At 34.5% G+C, this 17054-nt stretch overlaps 1 protein-coding gene across 6 annotated transcripts in view; it reads right to left on the bottom strand.

The window, feature by feature from the left end:
• The window catches only part of STXBP5L (syntaxin binding protein 5L), a 494315-nt gene that overhangs the window by 169627 nt on the left and 307634 nt on the right, over positions 1-17054 (bottom strand). For all 6 annotated transcript variants that reach the window (XM_038003392.2, XM_007985660.3, XM_007985662.3 and 3 more), the window contains 3 exons: positions 15941-16013; positions 10448-10595; positions 9475-9542 (listed from right to left, as the gene is read on the bottom strand). In XM_038003392.2, coding sequence (XP_037859320.1) covers positions 9475-9542; positions 10448-10595; positions 15941-16013 — 289 coding nt within the window. The remainder of the gene's footprint in view (positions 1-9474; positions 9543-10447; positions 10596-15940; positions 16014-17054) is intronic.

Genomic DNA, 17054 nt, shown 5'->3' with positions numbered 1-17054 from the left:
TAATGACTAAGTGGGTTTTCTTAGGAATGTAAGACAAACACTTAAAAAATCAACTACCATATTAAAATTCATCATATTGACAGATTACAAAAGAAAATCCATATAGTTATCTCAATAAATGCAGAAAAAGCATTTGACAAGATTTATCATCCATTCCTAAAAATACTTTCAGTAAACTAGGAACAGAGGAAATTTCTATAACCAGATAAAAGGTGTGTAGGAACAGCCTACAGATATCTCCTAACATACATAATAATGAAAGATTGAATGTTTTCCCCTAAGATCAGGAACAAAGCAAAAAAAATGTTCACTCTCACCATTCTTATTCAACATCTTATTGGAGGTGTTAAGCACTGAAATAGGGAAGAAAAATAAATAAAAGGCATACAGACTAAAAGGGAAGAAATAAAATTATTTCTATTTGCAGATTTTATGGCTATGTAGAAAATCCCAGAGATTCTACACAAAGGATACTGGAACTCATAAATGATTAGCGCAATTATAAGACACAATATCAATATACAAAAATCAATTGTATTTCCATGGAATAGCAAGAGACATTTGGAAATAACAAAATAGTACCACTTACGACAGTGCCAAAACCAAGAAATAGATAAAATCTAACACAGTTTGTGCCAGATCTGTATGCTGAAAATTGTAAAATGTTGACCAAAAAATAAGGCATTAATAAAAGGAGATATATGTTATTGATAATTGTATCACTTATTAGATGTTTGTTCCCCTAAATGGCATATACATTCAGTGTAATCACAATTAAAATATGGTAAAACAATTTTTTGTAGAAATAAACAAACTGATGGTCATACTGCCCAAAGCAATGTGCAGATTCATCACTATTCCTATCAAACTACCAGCATCATTCCTCACAGAAGTAGAAAAAAAACTATTCTAAAATTCATATGAAACCAAAAAAGAGCCTGAATAGCCAAAGTCATCCTAAACAAAAAGAACAAAGCAGGAGGCATCACACTACTCAACTTCAAACTATACTATTAGGCTACAGTAACCAAAACAGCATGGTACTGGTTCAAAAACAGACACATAGACCAATGGCACAGAAGAGAAAACTCAGAAATAAAGCCTCACACCTACAATCATGTGACCTTTGACGAGGCTGACAAAAACAAACAATGGAGAATGAACTCCTTATTCAATAAGTGGTGCTGGGATAAGTGGCTAGGCATATGCAAAATAGGGAAACTAGACCATTACCTTTCACCATATACAAAATTTAACTCAAGATGGATTAACAATTTAAATGTAAGACCTCAAACTACTAAAATACTAGAAGAAAACCTAAGAAATACCCTTCTTGATATCAGCCTTGGCAAAGAATTTATGGCCAAGCCCCCAAAAATGATTGTGACGAAAGCAAAACTTGACATGTAAGAACTAATTAAACTCAAGAGCTTCTGCACAGCAAAAGAAACTATCAACAGACTAAACAGACAACCTACATAATGGGAGAAAATATTTACAAACTATGCATCTGACAAAGGTCTAATATCCAGAATCCATGAGGAACTTGAACAAACCAAAAAGCAAAAAACAGATAACCCCATTAAAAAGTGGGCCAAAGACATGAACAGACACTTCTCAAAAAAAGACATACAAGCAGCCAATAAACATGAAAAAATGCTCATCATCACTAATCATCAGAAAAATTAAAATCAAAACATGACCAGGCACAGTGGCTCACACCTGTAATCCCAGCACTTTGAGAGGCTGAGGGGGGCAAATTATGTGAGGTCAGGAGTTCTAGACCAGCCTGGCCAACATGGTGAAGTCCTGTCTCTACTAAAAATACAAAAATTAGCCAGACATGGTGGCACAGACCTATAATCCCAGCTACTTGGGAGGCTGAGGCAGGAGAATTGCTTGAGCCCAGGAGACAGAGATTGCAGTGAGCCGAGATCATGGCACTGCACTCCAGCCAGGCCAACAGAGCAAGTCTGTCTCAAAAAAAAAAGAAAGAAAGAAAGAAAGAAAATCAAAACACAAAAGGATACAATTGTACAACAGTCAGAATGGCTATTATTAAAAAGTTGAATAGTAACAGATGCTTGCCAGATTGCAGAGAAAAGGGAATGCTTAAACATTGTTGGTGGGAATGTAAATTAGTTAAGCCACTACTGAAAATAGAAAGCAGTTGGGAGATATCTCAAAGAACTTAAAACAGAGTTACCATTTGACCCAGCAATCCCATTACTGGGTATATAAACAAAGCAACATAAATAATTATACCTAAAAGGCATATGCACTTGTATGTTCATTGCCATGCTATTTACAATGGCACACGGAATCAACCTAGGCACCCAACAACAGTGGACTGGATAAAGAAAATATGGTACATATGTACCATGGAATATTACATAGCCATAAAAAAGAGTGAAATCATGTCCTTTACAGCAACATGGATGTTGTAAGCCAGCACAGGAACAGAAAACTAAATACCACATGTTCTCACATATAACTGGGAGCTAAACATTAAGTACACATGGACATAAACACAGAAACAATAGACACTGCAGACTACTAGAGCAGGGAGGGAAGGAGAGGGATTTGGGTTGAAAACTACCTGTTGGGTACTATGCTCACTACCTATGTCTAATATGCCCATGTAGCAATCCTGCACATGTACCCCTGAATCTAAAATAAAAGCTGAAATTATTTTTTTAAAAGAAACTAGATTAGCCAAAGTAATTTTGAAAACTAAAAACAAAGTTGGAGAACTCAAACTACATAAGGTTTAAGTCTCACCCTAAAGCTACAATAAAGTTTTTGTGCTACTGGTGAAAAACAGACACATACAGCAGTGAAACAAAGTAGAGAGTCCAGAAATAGAACCATATTTATATGGTCAACTGATTTTTTATTTTGAGAGGGGGTTAGTCACTGAGTGGCTTACTCTATTTTGTTAATCCCTTTATTCAGATGTAATTTACATAACTATAAAATTCAACCACTGTGAGTGTACAGTTTGATAATTTTTAGGAAATTTACACAGTTGTCACATTGACATCATCATCCAGTTTTAGGACATTTCCGTCACTCCAAAAAATTACTCATGGCAATATGCAACCATGTTTCCCATCCCCAGCAGATCCCCAATAATCTACTTTCTGCCTATATAGATTTTTTTTTCTTAGAATGTTTATATAAGTGGAACCTACATAATATCTACTGTTTTTGTGTCTGCATTTTTCACTTAGCATAATGTTTTTGAGGATAATCTTTCTTACATGTATTGATAATTTGTTCCTTTTTGTGGTTAAATAGTATTCCATTGTATGGATATACTCTATTTACCCCTTCACCAAATGATGAACATTTGGGTTGTTTTCAGTTTTTGGCTATTACAAATAAAGACTATGAATGACTTTGTATGTTTACTCTAATTATAAACTTACAGATATTTTTAAACTTTATTACTAAAAAAAATCTGCAGGATGTTGGTCTGAGACTCTATATACCCTGACAAAATTTAAGTCTATTTTATTTTTCATCATGTAATACTTGATATGAAAATAACAATGTATGTAACAGATTTAATATACAGAATATAATAGTATTGAAACCACTCAACCAAAGAACTAACATTACTAATAACTTGCATCTACAGATGTGTGGCCTAACAGAGCAGTCCCCAACCTTTTTGGCACCAGGTACTAGTTTTGTGGAAAATCACTTTTCCACAGACGGGGGTGGTGAGAGATGGATTTGGGGTGAAACTGTTCCACCTCAGATCATCAGGCATTAGTTAGATTCTCATAAGAAGCGTGCAACCTAGATCCCTTGCATGTGCAGTTCACAATAGGGTTCGTACTCCTATGAGAATCCAATGCTGTACCTGATCTAACAGGAGGCAGAGCTCAGGTGGTAATGCTCACTTGCCTGCCACTTAACTCCTGCTGTGTGGCCTGGTTCCTAACAGGCCATGGACTGGTACTGGTCTGCAGCCCAGGGGTTGTGGACCCCTGGCCTAACATATTACTTATCCTGGAACAAGGTCCATGTGTGCTTAAGCAGAATGTTTTTCTCCTATTGCTAGGTGTAGTGTTTTGTGTATCTGTTAGGCCCAATTGTTCTGTAGTGTTTTTCAAATACCCTGTTTCCTTCTTGATCTTTTGCCTAGTTGATCTATTCATTATTGAAAATGTGGTATTGAAATATATTACTATTATTGTGTTATTCTGTTCGTTTTTTCAATCTTGTCAATGTTTGCTTCATATATTTTGATGCTCTGCTGTTACATTCATATGTATTTGTACTTTTTATATCTTTCTGTTGGATTGACTCTTTTATTATTAGGTAATGTCTTTCTTTGTCCCTTGTAAGTTATTGACTTAAAGTCCAATATAAACGTGTTAATTTCATTCTCCTTTGGTTACGATTTGTATGGTACATCTTTTTCTATCCTTTCACTTTCAACCTATGTGTGTCCTTAAATCTAAAGTGAGTTTCTTGGAGGCAGCATATAGTTCTACTTTTTTCAATCAAGTCATTTTATGTCCTTTGATTAGGGAGTTTAATCCATTTACATTTACCATAATTATTGGTACAGAAGAACTTACTACTGCCATTTTACTATTTTCTATATGCTATGTGCTTATTTTGACCTTCTTTTCTTCTCTTGTTGGCTTCCTTTGGGTTTCATTTATTTTTTTGTTTAGTGACATACTTTTATTCCTTTTTCATTTTCTTTTGTGCATATTCTATAGGCATTTTCTTTGTGTTTATCATCAGGATTACATAAAACATCTTCTAGTTATACCAATCTATTTTAAACTATAACAACTTTAACTACATACAAAAAATCTACTCCTTTACATTCACCCTCTCTTTATGTTATTGACGTCACAAATTACATATTTTTATATTTTGCATCTATTATCATAGTTTTACAGTAATTGTTTTTATTATTTAAATTATATGCCAGAAATCAAAGTGATTTATCCACCACCTTTACAATATTACAATATTCTATATTTGTCTATAAATTTAACTTTACCAGAGAGCTTTTAAGTTTTTGTATGCTTTGGTGTTGTTGTCTAGTGTGTTTGTTTCAACTGAAGGAACTCTCAGCAATTTATGTAAGACATGTCTAGTGTTGATGAATTCCTTCAGTTTTTGTTTATATAGGGAGGGCTTATTTCTCCTTCATTTTTGAAGTTGGTTATGCCAAATATAGTATTCTAAGTTGGTGGGTTTGTTTTTCTTTCAGCACTTTGAGTATATTATCCCACTCCCTTCTAGTCTGCCATGCTTCTGCTGAAAAACCTGCTGACAATCTCATGGGGATTTCCTTGCATGTGATAAGAATTTTTCTTCTTGATGCTTTCAAGATTTTCTTTTTGTCTTTGATGTTCGACAGTTTGATTATAATGTGTCTCTTTATGAGCTTCTTTGGGTTCATATTATTGGACTTGTTTAAGCTTCTTGAATTTGAATTTCCATTTCTTTCCTCCAACTGGGGAAAATTTTGACCATTATTTCTTCAAGTAAGGTCCCTGCTCCATTCTCTCTGCTCCATTCACTATCTCTCTCTCTCTCTCTCTCTCTCTATCCCTACCCCTTCTTAAATTCCCATAATGTATACATCAGTCCACTTGAATGTGTTCGTAAGGCTCTTAGGCCCTCTTCTTTTTGTTCCTCTGACTCAGTAATTTCAAGTGACCTATTTTCCAGTTCACTGATTCTTCCTTCTGCTTGGCCAAGTCTGTTGTTGACACTCTCTAATGAATTTTTCAAATAAATTACCATATTCTTCAGATCTAGAATTGTTTCTTTTTAATAATTTCAAACTCTGTTGATATTCTCATTTTGTTCATGCATCATTTCCCACATTTTGTTTAGTTTTCTATTTGTATTCTCTAATATATTGAGTTTCTTTAAGATGATTATTTTGAACTCTTTGTCAAGTAATATACAGATTTCTGTTTCTTTAACCCTTTTCCCATTTAGAATAAAAAAGTACAGCTTGCTTCCAGTGCTCGTTTAATTTTACATAAACACACTTGAGGCTGAAGAAAATCTGACTGGTTTTCAATGTGAAAATAAAACATGAAAACTGTTCCTAGAGTTATTTCTGAACAGAACTAACATCAGAATAGTCTATTTCGGAAAAAATAAATTCACCAAATGAATCCTCAGCCAAAAGCTATACAAGAATGATGTTACCTTCACACATAGGAATGCTGTGTTTTCTAGGATATGACATTTTCAGTGATGGAGAATTACTATATTTTGTAAATGGAAATACCACTACTAAAAACAGAATGCTGTAAATACAATGATGTCTTTTATTTCCAAAGTCAATATACTAGAGTGATATGACAATAATAATAAAAGAGAGAGATTTTGAGGTAAAGTTATCTTGGCATAAATGTCATAGCTGCAAGTGCTACCAGTGAGTATTGTTGCGACAAGTAGGAAAAGGGTTAAAATCAGTTACTGGATTTTTTTTTTTTTTTTTTTTTTTTTGGTCTCTCTGATTGGGCCATGTTTCCCTGTCTCTTTGTATGCTTTCTTTTTGTTGACTTTAATATGAAAAAGTAGCCACATCCTTATGGACTGACTTTGTACAGGGGACATTTTTTATAAATCAGTTCAGGTAGAGATTCTAAGAGCCTCTCAAACCTTTTATGGGAATTTATCTTCTCTGGGCTTGTGCATGTAATTCCTAACTAGTGAAGCTTTCCAGTTTCTTTTTCAGGAACTTGTAGTATCTTGCTGCCTCTAGTATCTGCCTGAAATACTGCAGGTTCTCTGATGCTACAAGCCACTGAAATATATTTTGCTCTCAGTGGCACCCAGGTATGCAGAGTATGCCAGATCTCTATCAGATGATACAGAAATTAGTCCCTTGAGCAGCCACTATAAATCTGGAACATTGCATATATCTTCCACTCTTTTCTTTCCCTCAAAAAGGTGAAGCCATGAGTTGCACTTTTCCTCCTAATTGTGAGTTGTGCCAGCTCAGAAAGGACTGATGTTGCTGAAATGCCACGCTTTTCTTACCCATTTCAGCATGACCATTCTTGGCTTTGAGCTTGTCTGGGGTACTGTGACTTCCTAAACGGTTTCTGAAGTTATCATCTGGATTTTTGGACCATATATTGTTGTAAAGTGAGTGTATCTGTAGAGAACAAAGTCTAGGGCTTCCTATTCTGTTACCTTGCTGATGTCACTCTCAATTAATTCTTTTTCATACTTTGTTTTCTGTCTTTTTACTCTCAAATTGTCTATGCTGTTACATTTGAAGTGAATGTATTGCAAATAACATATAGCTGGTCATGTTTTTAACCCACTCTATCGATCTTCATATTTGCATGGAAGTATTTAGACCATTTATATTTAATATAATTATTGATATGTTAGGGCTTCAGTAAACCATATAATTTTTTCTGCCTTCCTGTTACTTGAAATATTATAGTGCTTCCATTTTGATGTGTCAGTAGTGTTTTTAAGTACACCTCTGCATAATTTTTAAAGTTTTTTTAGGTATTACATTGTATCACAACTTACCACATTCTACCAGTGTCATCTTATTACCAGTTCAAGATATATAAAAGCCTTAACTTTCTTTACATCTTTTTATCCTCTCCCATTTATAATTGTGTTAAATATCTCCTCTATACACATTTAGAACCATACCAGTCAATGTGATTATAGTAACGTCAGACACTGTTACTCTAATCTTTGCTTCAACCATAAAATATACATTTAAAAATTCAAGAGATGGAAAGCCAATTGTATTTATCCATACTTTTGTTATTGTATTATTTCTTCCTTCTTGATGAACCAAGGCTCATTTCCTTTCTGTGTAGGGAACTTCCTGTAGTTACTTTTATAAAGGTAGATTTGGTGTTGAAAAATTCTTTTAGTTTATTGCATCTGGAAATGATGGATTTTGATCTTTATTTTGCCTTAATTCTTGAAGGATATTTTCATTGGGTATAGGATTCAGGATTGAGAGTTCTTTTCTTTCAGTACTTGAAAAATACTCACTTTTCCTTTTGTCAGGCAGATTTTTCTGATGAAAAATCTGCTGTCATTCAAAGTGGTTTGGCCCTATAGGTTAGATGTCATTTCTCTATTGTGACTTTCCAGATTTCTTTCTTTTAGTATTTACTGCTCAGAAGTTTGATGATAATTTATCTTGGTATAGATTTATTGGGGTTTGCTCAGCTTCTGGAATCTGAAGGTTCATGTTGTTTTGCTAAATTTGATAAGTTTTCAGCCATTATTTCCTTAATACTTTTCAGTCCCACCCTTTCTTCTCTCCTTCCTCATTTATTTCTGTTGACACAGGGAAGGGGATAGGGAATGGTAGCTACTCATTACTGCTGGGCAGTGGTGAGAATTCTAGCTCCCCACTGACACCACAAGAGAGGGGTTTCACCCCATGATTCAAAGCCCCAGCTCCCTACTCTGCTTTATCTGACACTCTGGGAAACTGGGGTACCTCATTATACCTTGACAAGGGTGAAAGTCTAAGCTCTCCACTTGGCCTTTACTGGAGGGAGTTGGGGAGGGCCACAGTTGTGTGTGTGGGAGGAAGGTATGTGTGTGTGTGTGTGTGTGTGTGTGTGTGTGTTGTTAAACCTAAGTAGAGAGATTATTTTCTAAATGTTTTCTGTCTTGATATACTGCTGCTTTCTTCATTTCATGGCTAAAGAGAGCTAGATTTTGTTGGGATTTTTCATCTGTGTCCATTCACATTTCTAGGTTACTAGCTTCTTTAGCTCTAATTCTGGGATACATGAGGCAGAAAGAAAACTTAGGGAACTGACTTCCATGTCATTCTTTAAGACTTACGGGTCCTACCTGGTCTGACGCTTCTTCACATTTCCTAGTCATCTTATGTTTATCTTATATATAATATCCAGAGTTTTTAGTTGTTTAGTGGGAAGAATAGGAAAAAGTATATTTACTCTATCTTCCCATTAGCAGAACCCTTATTACCTTTTAAATCTCATATTTATCATTAGCTATGTCTCTATTTTTGTTCCTAATATTAAAACATCAAGTGGGTTGTCATACAAAGAAGTGTTATTTCTAGTGCTGTAAGTTTTGAGAAATATTTAAAATAACCACCTCGTACAGATACAGAGCAGTGATTCCTGAATTTGGCGGAAATAGGTAAGTGTTTGTAAGGGCCTTTGTAAAGCTAACATTCTGTGATTTCCAGTGAAGACTAATATCTCATGACTTCCCCACTTTGACTTTCTCCTGGTGATATAATCTATGCTTTCTTTTTTGTTATTATGTTTCCAATGGCTTGATTATATCCTCTGTCAAGATGAGAATCTTTGGGTAGAAGCAATTTCTTATATATTTACTTTTACTTAAACTATTATTCTGCATAGAACACGATTATGGAAAAGTATCAAGACTCAGTAAACATCTTTTTGTTGATGAATTAATAACTCACAAAACACATCTACTTACCCAGTAATAATAATTTCTGGATACGTTTGTGCTCCAAGGTTCCAAGCTCCTCCACTGATTGGCCACTCCTAAATAGATTATCCAGAAAGTATATATATATATGTTCAAATGGCTTAGAAATTTAAAATGAAAATAGCTTAAAATAATGATAAAAAGTTCACTTAAACAAACTGTAAAATAATCAAGAATGAAGTGTGTAGCTGTCTTTTAATTTTTTCATTGAACAAACACGTCTAAATGCACAATTCCATCTCCCTTAAAAATATAGATTTTAATCAACCTTACCATTTATATAAACAAATCAAAGAAGTATTTTTAATTGTACAAATACAGTGTTGCTACATGTGTCATATAGTCTCATACAGTCTGTGTACCACCAAACTACTGTGGTGCCATTTAACATAGAAGCTATGTAAATAGTGTCTCTTGAAGTTGTCCATCCCAACAACCCTGGGAAAATAACAGAAATCATAATAGATAATCTGTTACAATTATAAATACTTGAATCTTGTAGTAAACTATAACAAAAAATTCTAGAATGTTATTTAACAAATGACTTTTAATAATTATGTTTCCTAAACCATTAATTAATTAATTATAAACTAGGAAGACTTGAGTCTTTTTGTTTTCTTAAAACATAAGTTTTCATCTAAAATAAAGCTTATATCTTATGACTCAAATATATATTAATATAAGTACATGCTTAGTATATAAATGCACATAATAGATAAGTATATCAGTTTATAATTATATACCTTCTATATAAGAAATTATATCTCTGTAGGCTTAAAGCTAAGTAGCATTTAGAAAGTTTGAATTTAAGAAGTTATGTCTTTAATAGATGTTGGTTTTTAAATTAGAAATAATTTAGTTCAAGTCCTCCTATATGGAATGTAAGAAAACAAAGCAATGGGAAAAAGTATGATCATGTGATATGAAAACAAGAAAAGTTATTTATAATTTCTACTTTTACCTTATTACTGTATCCTTGTTTTTTATGCTTGACTCCTATGGAATACAGTACTAGAATCAAATCCGGAGGACAATCTGCAAAGTATGCTGTGCATGTAACTGGTGATTCATGAATGTCCATGGGATATGGATTTTCAAAGATTGGAAAACTAATAGATAAAGACAATATATCAGTGTTATTTTACAAAGAAAAAACAGAAAATAATTTTGATAAAGTAAGCCCTAAAATGTCTCTAAACGTTTACTATAAATTTCACTTGTTTTTTAAGTACCATAAAACAAGAATTGTATGAACAAAAATGATCTTTTTGTAACAGTAATTTATAAAATGTAATATTAATGCTAGTAAAATTTTACTCAAGCTCAAAATTTACTTCTCATAATTCTAACATTCCACAGTGGCATTGCTTTGCTAATATAGATACAATGAATTCTATTAATCTGAAACTATTATATAACAAGTTTACTTAGTTAATTCACTAAAAATAAACTAAGCACTTTACCTATATACAATGGTAAATATTTATTTCGTATCTTTACAAATATTAAAATATAAATAAATTTTGACTTTCTTTCAATGGGGGTGCTATGGTTTGGACGTTTGTTTGTCCCCTCCAAATCTCATCTTGAAATTTAGTCCCCAGTGTTGGAGGTGGAGCCTAACGAGAGGTGTTTGGCTTATGGGGCAGATCCCTCATGAATTGATTAATGTCCTGTCTAGGAGGTGAATGAGTTCTCCCTTTTCGTTCCTGTGAGAGCTGGTTGTTAAAAAGAGCCTGGAGTCTCCTCCTTCTTGCTTGTTTCTTCTTTTATCACGTAACCTCTGCACACACCAGCTCAGCTCCCCTTCACCTTTTGCCATGAGTGAAAACAGCTGAGGTTCTCACCACATACAGATGCCCAATCTTGTAAACAAAATAAACCTTTTTTTTTTTTTTTTTTTAAATTACTAGCTTCGGGTGTTCCTTTATAGCAACACAAAACAGACTAAGACAGAAAATTAGTACTGAGGAATGGGGTGTTGCTATAAAGATACCTGAAATTGTGGAAGCACTTTAGAAATGAGTGGTGGGTAGAAGTTGGAAGAGTTTGGAGAACTCAGAAGATAAAAAGATGAGGGAAAGTTTGGAACTTCTTAGAAATTGGTTAAGTAGTTGTGACCAAAATACTGACAGAAATATGGGTAGAAAAGGCCATGCTAATGAGGTCTCAGACAGAAATTAGGAACTTATTGGGAACTGGAGCAAATATCCCCATTGTTGCACTGCAGCAAAGAACCTGGCTGCACTGTGGCACTGTAGCAAAGAATTTGGCTGCATTGTGGAAGGCTAACTTTAAGAGTGATGACCTTGAGTATCTGGCAGAAAAAAATTCTAAGCAGCAAAGTGCTCAAGAAGTGGCACTGTTACTTTTAACAGCTTACACTAAATTATGTCCACAATGGAATCACCTAACGGAAGAATCTATAATTAAAAGAGAAGCAGAGCATTAACATTTGAAAAATTTGCAGCCTGGCCATGTGGTAGTAAAGAAAAGAGTGTTTTCAGGAGGGGAATCTAAGCAACTACTTGCTAAAGAGATTAGCATGACCAGTAAGGGAGCAAGGTATTAATAGTCAAGACAATGGACAAAAGGCATTTCAGAAATCTTTGAGGCCACCCATCCCATCACAGTCCCAGGAGCCTAGGAGAACAGAATGGTTTTGGGGGACAGGACCAGGGCACCACTGCCCTGTGCCCCTTTGGGTTGCTGTTCCTTACATTCCTACAACTCCAGCTCCCACTACGGCTCAAATGGATCCAGTTGCTGCTGTGGTTGCTGCTCCAGAGGGCACAAGCCATAAGCCTTGGTGAATCCACATTGTGTTAAGTCTGCAGGCACCCAGAACACAAGAGCCATGGAGGCTTGGCAGCTGCCCCCTAGATATCAGAGGATATATCAAAAAGCCTGGTTCCCATGCTGAAACCTGTCACATAGGCAGAGCCACCAGCAGTGTGCAACCTCAGTCTGGAAAAGCCTCAGGCATTCAACTCCAACATATGAAAGCAGCCACATGGACTGTGTGCAGCAAAAACATGGGGACAGGACTGCCAAGGCCTTGGGAGACCACTCCTTGCACCAGTGTTTCCAGGATGCAGGACATGGAGTCAAAGAAGATTATTTTGGAGCTTTAAGATTTAATGTCTACTCTGCTGTGTTTTAAAGCTGCATAAGACTTGTTACGCCTTCCTACTGGAATGGAAATGTTTACCCAACACCTATACAACCATTGTTACCTTGGAAGTAAAGAACTTGTTTCATATTTTATAATACTTCAAACTTTTGAATGGATGTTAAAATGAATTAAGACTTTGAGACCACTGGAAAGGAATGATTGTATCTTACATGTGAGGACATGAGTTTTGGGGATTCAGGAGAAGAATGCTATGATTGGGATGTTTTTCACCTTCACAGGGGCAGATTCCTCATGAATAGATTAATGCCTTCCCTCAGGGACGAGTTCCCACTCTTAGTTCCTATGAGAGCTGGTTGTTTAAAAAAGCCTGAAACCTGTCCCCTCTCTCTCTTGCTTTCTTTCTCACCATGTGATTTCTGCACATTCTGACTTCCCTTCACTTTCTGCAATGAGTAGAAACAGCCTGAGACCCTCAACAGATGCATACACTCAAACTTGGACTTTCTAGACATCAGAATTGTGAACCAAAATATCATTTTTCTTTATAAATTATCTAGCCTTGAGTATTCCTTCATAACAATATAAAAGGGACTAAGACAAAGATGTAATAGATAGGAAACTTTTACATTTTTTGCAGGAATAATGAAAAGATGTGTGTCATATGTAGGTTTGTGTGTATGTGACTGTGTATATCTAAAAGATCATTTCCTATGTAAACTAGAGAACACAGTTGGAATGAAGACTTATGGATGTAATAACTTTCATATCCTCAAGCTTACTATAACCTTAAAAAGGAAATGAGTATGAAATAAAATTTAAAATCCCTGTAGCTATTTAGAACATCATATGTACCAGGCACTGCGCAAGGAGGAAATTAGTATTATTCTATGCCATATCTGTTCCAGGTGTCATCATATAACTTCTGAAACTATGTGTTTTTTTAGGGTAGGAGGTGCCTGTTAGAAAACAGTTTTTTCTCATATTATTAGGAACTTAATTTAAAACTTAGGAGTTTAGTCCAATCTCCAGAAAATATGGGGTGTGTGTGTGTGTGTGTGTGTGTGTATGTGTATGTGTGTGTGTTCTGGCAGCAGTTCTCTTTCTACCAATCTGAAATGTTGCAGATAGTATCCCAAATAAGAATAGTTATATATGCAAAATCAGGTTAAAGGAACAATTCATGTCTCTTTAAGTGACAAGTAGGTTAAACTAGAGGTACCAGAGGTTAAACTAGATATATCAGAGATTCTCTGTTTCAGAGTACAAATTATTAACATTTCTAAGATTAAAGAGTTAGAAGATAAATGGATCCCCTTGAAGACAAGGCCTACAATTTAGAATTTGATAATAGCAAGAGGTAACAATAATAGGCTTCTGACAAAGTTAAATATTATGAAAATTTTTGAGAAAAATTATTTTAGTACATTGGCAAAGAGTAGGCAAAAAGATATTAAAAAGAGAAGTAGCTAAAAATTTACAAGAGGAATTTAGACATAAAAGTATAAACTGGTTGCTGTGAAAATAGAAATGAAGATATGAATCCAAGAAATCAAGAATAGAAATAATTTCTAAACCCTAATGCTTGCCTTTGGGTTGGGGATTAAATGGAAAGAAAAAGATAAAAAGAAAAAAAAATGAAAAGGATCCCAAAGTTATAACTTGTTTAACATTCAATATAGCTGAGAGGTAACCATTTGGAGGGAAAGAGAACATACTCAGTTTTTGACATGTTAAATTCCATGTAACAGCCAATGAAGTAGGAATGCCACAGAGATTTTAATACATGCTAAAAAAGGTAAAATGTTAGACGAAAACTTGCAAACAAAATGTTAATTCACATACTTATACAGGGTAATGAAAACCACAAGAATGTATGTATACATAAAATGGTAACTTTTATGTTATGCATATTCTGTCACAATAAAACAAAATTTAAATGAAAGAATATATATACACAGTATATATATAAAAAATTTATATATATATATAATATATATATACACACACACACATACATACACTGAAGAAAGTGGCCATGAAAGGTAAAGTATAATGGGCCTGCAAGGATGTTAGATACTTAGGCAAAGTATGAGTAACCAACAAATATGACGTACAAAGAAGAGTTGAATACCAATGAGATTAGAAGAGTATATTTTAATAAGACTCATATTAGAACTTCTTAGAGGAATAAGCATAAATCCTTACATGTACACAAAAAGTCTTATGTTGATAATTAGGGCAGCTAAGCAGAATTCCCAGTTATGATGATTTCATGGCCCAAATCCTACATCCCTTTTAAAATCCTGGGAATAATATCTGCAAATTAGTATGAGGAAGAACCCTGGATCTTACATTTACAAACAACTTGAAGAGTAGAATTTGGATTGATTTATTCAACAGAAATTTATTGAGATCTGACTCCATGTGGAGACAGAGCCCCTCCTTCATGGAGTCTACAGCCTAGTGGGAAGACAATCTTTAAGCAACAGCAAATAGAAAATTGTATCTGTGTCAAAAGCTATGAAGAGAGAAATGTGGGGGTTATGAGAGCCCATATTAGGATATGTTACCAAATTATACAGATAATGAAGATTTTTAAAAAATAGGGAAGTGATATCTGACTTGAGAATCTTACAGATAAGATGTTGGTAAGGAGAAAAATTGAAGAGAAAGTTATTCCAGGCCAAGGAGAGACAACTTACAAAATTGTATTACAAATATATGAGGCTAAAAAATCAGTGGAAGAACATATAATGATGGAAATTAGTTTCATGCTATTACCATTATAATAAAAATGGACAGAAGATTTTTACTGACAATGTAAAGGAGTGGAGAGCACCACTATAATAGAAGTATTCTACACTTTTTTCAATTGCCTGTAACATAATGAAAAAGGAAAAAAGTAAAAGAAGGCCCCTGTCTTCTCTGCCCCTGAGATTCTGGTGTTCTGTGTTGTCTGCTGCAGTAGTGCAATAATACTTGTATCATGTGTCATTTTCCATTACTCAGCTATCACATTGTACAAGTTTTCATAATGATTGATTTTCTTTAAGGAAACAACAAAAATGTGATCAATTTTATGTGTCCTGAGTCTTCAATGTTTCTGTCCAAACATCAGGTGCTGCCTTTAAGTTGTCTTACAGTTTTCTCAGTGTTTCCCAAATTCTCCTGGTTTCATTTTCACCATTGAACCAAAGTGCATTTCTGTAATTCTAGCAAACCAATATTCACACAAAGAATATTTCCTATCTAAAGAATACAAATGCCAATTATCTAAAATAGAGTTTAAAAGTGTTAATCTGTACATGGATAACTTACTTGCTTTGTGTCAGATCAACTACAATGAGATCTTTCTCCAGAAGTACTACGACAGCATAGGGTTCTTGAAATTCTACAAGTAAAAAAAAAAAATGAAAAGTTTCCATATTGTATATATTATAAAATCAGCAAAACTGCACTTCCTTTATCCCTATACAAATATTATTTAAATGATGTGAGAAGACCAAACTATAAACCAAAGTAAGAAGTAACAAAGAGCACTTAAAAAATGTGCTTCTCAAATTTAATATTAAGATCACTAGAAAGAACAACAAAAAATTAAACGTAGCATAGTATAGAGTTAAATATATCTCAATAATCATGGAGTGATGATAATATTGGATTATGTGAAGACAGTGAATCTGTCACCTGATCTCACAAACATTTATCTTTTTCTTCCATAACCTTTGTATTTTAGATCTGATTTTATGCCTACAAGGAGATGTACTGGGGAATAGTATCTCTGCTTCTCTGGGATATGACATATATTCACATCCGTATAAGAACAACACTGCTTAAAATAAAAAGTTTACTTTAAATTCAATGTAATTAGAAATATATTTATAGGTTGTGTAAACACATCAGATCAATCTGGTTCAACTTTAACATAACAAAGCTCTTCAGTTGCCATGGACACCCAGATTGAAGGCCATGAACATGCCAAGATAAACCAAGCATGCAACCACAAGTAGAAGCTAAGTGTCCAGAACAAGGAACATGCACTAAAATTAAGAAGCATACATTGCATGGTGGGCTGCAGGATCCAATCAGACAGAGCCCTGGTATCACACCAGGGAAGGATCCAATCAGAGCATACCTCCTGACATCATCCTATGGCAAGATCCAATTAGGATCATGCCTCATTACCCTCAGACTATAAAACCTGCCCCAATCCTCAGCTTGGGGAGACAGATTTGAGATCTGTCTCCTTGCCAGTTCACTCACAATAAACCTTTCTTGCTGCAAAAACTTGGTTCTTCAGTGTTTGGCTTTCCATTGTGCATGGGCAAATGGACCCAGTTTAGTTCAACAACAGAGTTGGTGACCCAGATCAGACTTCTCTAAATCCTTTCAGGACATTTTTGCCTGTGGCTCACTAGCTCCATATTAGGGA

This window comes from Chlorocebus sabaeus, chromosome 22, assembly GCF_047675955.1.
Source record: "Chlorocebus sabaeus isolate Y175 chromosome 22, mChlSab1.0.hap1, whole genome shotgun sequence".
Taxonomy (NCBI): domain Eukaryota; kingdom Metazoa; phylum Chordata; class Mammalia; order Primates; family Cercopithecidae; genus Chlorocebus; species Chlorocebus sabaeus.
The sequence above is the reverse complement of the archived record's forward strand: the minus strand, read 5'-3'. Positions and strand labels throughout refer to the sequence as shown.